The sequence below is a fragment of the Cryptomeria japonica genome, unplaced genomic scaffold, assembly GCF_030272615.1.
Source record: "Cryptomeria japonica unplaced genomic scaffold, Sugi_1.0 HiC_scaffold_1417, whole genome shotgun sequence".
In the NCBI taxonomy this organism is placed as follows: domain Eukaryota; kingdom Viridiplantae; phylum Streptophyta; class Pinopsida; order Cupressales; family Cupressaceae; genus Cryptomeria; species Cryptomeria japonica.
Window position 1 is genome coordinate 24,953 of NW_026729868.1, and position 4,922 is coordinate 29,874.

General features: G+C 34.6%; 2 protein-coding genes across 2 annotated transcripts; both read right to left on the reverse strand.

Annotated features, from left to right (window-relative positions):
- Positions 1-1,650: 1,650 nt before the first annotated feature.
- On the reverse strand, positions 1,651-2,229 carry LOC131873295 (uncharacterized). The gene has a single exon (XM_059216283.1). It carries the CDS (start codon positions 2,227-2,229, stop codon positions 1,651-1,653), a length of 579 nt encoding a protein of 192 aa, XP_059072266.1.
- Positions 2,230-3,793: 1,564 nt separating this feature from the next.
- LOC131873296 (E3 ubiquitin-protein ligase RDUF1-like) lies at positions 3,794-4,360 on the reverse strand. The gene has a single exon (XM_059216284.1). The coding sequence runs from the start codon at positions 4,358-4,360 to the stop codon at positions 3,794-3,796; it is 567 nt and encodes a 188-aa protein (XP_059072267.1).
- Positions 4,361-4,922: the final 562 nt, after the last annotated feature.

The window sequence follows — 4,922 nt, forward strand, 5'->3', positions numbered from 1 at the left end:
ATATGCCACCTCTCCTATCTTTCTCAATATCTTGTATGACCCATAAAACCGAGGGTTAATTTTTTTAGCTCCACTGACCTTGATGGATGGTTTCTTATATGGTTGTAATCTAATAAAGATCATATCCCCAATCTCAATTATGCATTTTGTCCTTTTCTTATCAGCATATATCTCTTTCTAATTCTAAGCTTGATGTATGCTGTCCTTGATTGAATTCATGGTTTCCACATGTTTCTATATGAAGTGCTTGGTTCTTGGTGCATGACTCTCTATCTGAGTCAAATCTCTGAAGGATGTGGCCTCATATGTGTATAGTGATTGGAAAGGGGTCATTCCTATAGACATGTAGTGGGTAATGTTGTAGCAATACTCCCCCAAGAGTAGCCACTTAACCCATCCATTATGTTGCCTTGTGAATTCCTCATGTACCCCTCCGACTGTTTGTTTACAATCTAGTCTACCCTTCCATTTGGGGATGATAACTGGTGCTCAAAGTTAATTCTATCCCTAGTAATTTGAATAATTCTTGCCAAAAAATTCTAAAGAAGTGGTTGTCTTGATCACTAACAATATTCTAGGGGAAACAATGTAGCTTGAAAAACTTCCTTAAATGATATCTCAACCACTTGTGGAGCTCTTAAATCTATTTAGATGGCCATGAAGTGTGCATACTTGCTGAGGTGATCAACTACCACATAAATGCAATACATACCTTGTACCTTTGGAAGTCCTGTTATAAAGTCCATAGAGATGATCTCCCATTTTAAATTAGGTCTGGGTAGGGGTTGGATTAGACCTATTGGGAATGTGTGCTCCTCTTTGTTCTTTTGACACACAAGACACTCATTAGTGTGTTTTAGCACATCTCCCTTAAGTCCCTTCCATGTGAACTTTTCCTTGATTTGCTTTTAGATTTTGAAGTATAGCTGATGCCCAAATATTGGATTATCATGGTAGGTTTTCAAAATTTTCTGCCTTAGCCAGCCTAATACTATTTAATTGATCTAGAATAAAGTTGACAAAGTGTTGAGATTACAAGACAGAACATGCAAACAATACTATTTTCTCATCTTAAAACATATAAATTCTAATATTGCACTAAATTTATTCATAATAGTATTTTTTTAATGTATAACATTTGAGAGTTGTTTTAATATCTAAAGTTAACTTAAATAAAGAAAAATGTATCAAAAAAGATCTCTGTTTAAATTAACAAATTTTAAAAATCTGTTTTGTAAATTTAAGTAGAGAAAAAATGTATAAAAAGATTCTTCCTCTTGAAACTATAAACTTTAGATGTCCAATTTGTGTGTATCTATGCTAAATGAAGTATAGCATACTATCTTAGGACCAAGTGCCTAATGAAGAATTCCAAACAGACTGAAAATTTTGAAATTAAGTACAAATTTTATAAAAAGATTTTAAATTGTAATAATAGAGATTCTTGGGTTAAAAAAAAAATAAAATTTTATCATCTTTGATGAGCAGATGACATGATATTCCTACTAGAAAAGGCATTAGTAAAGCCCCTACTAGCAGGGTCTAAAAAAAAAATAGAAGGGCTAAACTTTAGAAGAAGCTAGCCATTACTAGAGGTCCTGGATCTAACTAATTCTTAACTCTAACAATCTGGAGTTCCAATAGGAAAACCTAAGTTGCAGTAGAAGTTATCGATCTGAGTAAACGAGTTCTACAGATGGGACAAGAATTACTGCTTTCTAGCCATCGAAGAAGGCAGTGAGTATGGAATATGTGGGATTCATGACAAGGCATCTGTCGGGCATCTTTCCCCAGTTGAAAAGTCTCGGTGCAAATCGAGCACTCTCCATTAACATGATTGGCAGAAGTTATAATTTGAGTTAGCCTCTCCACATCCTCTCTATCATCTGGCAACTCAACTTTGGAGAACTCATGAGATCCTAGAATCATGCGGCCAATCAGTTCAGCTAAATCACTAAAACTGTTGTAAACTGTATTAATGGGCTCACGGAAACAATCTTTGTCGGATAAGCCAATAATCTGATTTTCTATTTCAACAAATTCTGGTAGTAAATCGTTTATGGAGTTGTGTTCAAGGTTCTGAATGTAATCGAGTGGAACGATGCCATCAGCACCGGTGGAGGATAATAAACTTCGTGCCGTCAAAATACTGTCTCGAAGAACGTCGCTAATGTCCCTTAGTCGCTGGAGAAGAGCAACGCTATCTACTTGTGTGTTGTTGGTACTCATATTTTATTACTCAGAGAATGATAATGCTTGAACTCGATTCAGATGCCACTTAAACGCTGTTGTAGCACTTTGCGTTTCCTCTTTTCAACTTCATTTATATAAATATACTGCCATGAGAGAGAGTGCGTTGGGTGACAATGGGTGATGGCGTATCACAAAAGAAACTTATTCACTCCAGACAGGATTAGTTTCAATTTTACGTTCAATATGTATTTTATTTAAAAAATTATCATTTTATAGTTGGCAAAGATGTTATTTTAATGATAGCAGATTTCCACAATCTGTGGCTTATAATTTTTTAAGTCCCTCAAAGTCAATCTTAATTGATCTTACTAGTAATAGGGAACCTTTGTATAATCACTACGTCATACATGTTATCCTTGATGTAGACATCAAAGAAATTGAATAATTCAATTTTGAACCCACAACAATTTGCACACGTTGATCCCAAAATATACAATAGATAAAATAAGTTTTGACCTACGATCATTATTTATATCTTTTAATAGATTTTTTCTCGTCTACAATATCAATATTGACAAATTATGATCGTTAAATTCTGATGTTGTTCTTGTCATCAAAGTTCAAACCCCCTTAAATTATTGTTGAATTCTTATAGTAGAGATAAAGTCTCTCATTTGTGGTCTCACTAGGTTCATAGTTTTCAATTAAAACTTTACCCTTTAACTAAAAAACACACAAAACAAAACTCATTTACCCTTCAATTAAAATGTTGGAGGTGTTATCACGTCATGTACATATTTTTCCTCTAATATCGAGTTCATAAACACTTCTTTTTTAATCTAGACTTACACATGTTGCTTCCACTTAAACTCTTGAACCTTGATCTATTCTATTACAGTTTATATTGTTGAATATGAATTGAGAGTACACACAATAATTAAAGACTATTGTCTTTAGTCATTTCATTAACTATAAGATTGGTTTAGTCAAGGATTTCATGCTAGATGAACATAGTTATCATGTAATCTAACAATCTCCCAAGATATTTTTAAGTACTACTGATCTACCATATGTAGCACAAACACCAAATTTGATAAATAATCAACTATAATGTCTTGAAACTTTACATGGATCACAGGACATTCACACCTATAGAAATCACCTAAAGATATTAGATTGATCTACAATAAAATTGTTACAAGATAAAGAACATCTAGACAATATCATTTTCTAATTTTAAAACATATAAATTCTAATACTACACAAATACTGTAAACTATATATAGTGTCTACTTCTTTAAAATAAGATATAATTGTTTAATTATCTTACCATAATTATCACTCATAATTAATCTAAATTTATTATTATTCAAATTATTTAATTTGATCAATCTAAATTTAATATTAAGAATTGAAAGAAACAAAAACAATCCTACAACCCATGAAAACACAATTATTATTAATCAGCCAGAACAAATAACACAACACATCCATTGACACAAAATAACACTTTACTTGTTGGGTTCTCCTCAAATAAAATGTTACCGCCAAATCTTCACTTCTGCACGGAAAACCAGTTGAGATATTGTATACACTAACTCTAACAATCTTCACTTCCAACAGGAAAACCTGAAACTGACCTTGAAATTCTTGGTGTAACTAAAAGAGCTCTACAGATTGGACAAGTATTACGCCTTTCTAGCCATGGTAGAAGACAGTGAGAATAAAATATGTGGGATTGATGGCAAGGCATCTGTAGTGCATCTTTCCCCGATTCAAAAGCCTCGGTGCAGTTAGAACAATGAGACTCTTCATTAACAAAATAACCTGCAATTGTTAGTTTAAGTAGTGCCTCCACCGCTTCTTTATCTGCTGGTGACCCACGTACCATGCACTCTCGAGCTTCTTCAACTAATTGCCGAATAAGTTGAGTCAAATCTCTGAAACTACTATTAACTGTGTCGATTTGCCCGTGAAAAGAATCACGGTCTAGTAACCCACTAAATTCACGTACTAAGCGGTGGAATTCTCTTAAGAGAGGAATTATTGAGAAATTATGAACTGGTAAATTTCGTACCGTCGAAAATATGTTGTGAAGACGCTGACTAATTTGATTGAGGCGGTGAAGAAGAGCTATGCTATCTGCGCACACATCGTTGGTAGCCATTTTTTATTCTTGGGTGGTTACCGGCCAGTCCACCTTGCACTGCCCCACAGATGGTGGAAGAGGTCTGGGTGACTCCACCTTGCATTGTCTGCAGAGGATGGAAGAGGTTTGACACCTTAGCCTTTTCCGAGAGAAGAATACAATGTCACCTTGCATTTTCCGCAGAAAGTGACCCCACCTTGCATTGCCCACAGAGGGTGGGAGATGCAAACTAAATTGCATCACTAGGATTGAGACTCCCTCTCAATCAATATTGTGTTCTCCACAATTCCAAGCTTCTCTCTGAAGTACTCAAACTTCACTCGAGCTAAAGGCTTGGTGAGAACATCTAAAACTTATTCAACAGTGCTAATATATTTCAGCTGGATGACACCTCTTTGTGCCATATCACAAACATAGTGATAATGAGTTTCCATGTGTTTTGACCTACCGTGAAACACGGGATTATTAGACATTTAATACAACTCTGATTATCATAATAAATAATAGTAGATTCCCAAAGTTATCCAAACAACCCAACAAGAAGCTTGTGAAGCCAAACTGCTTCTCTAGTTGCCACACT

Coding starts and splice junctions, on each gene's coding strand:
- LOC131873295 (XM_059216283.1), bottom strand. CDS start 2,229: ATGAGTACCAACAACACACAAGTAGATAGCGTTGCTCTTCTCCAGCGA.
- LOC131873296 (XM_059216284.1), bottom strand. CDS start 4,360: ATGGCTACCAACGATGTGTGCGCAGATAGCATAGCTCTTCTTCACCGC.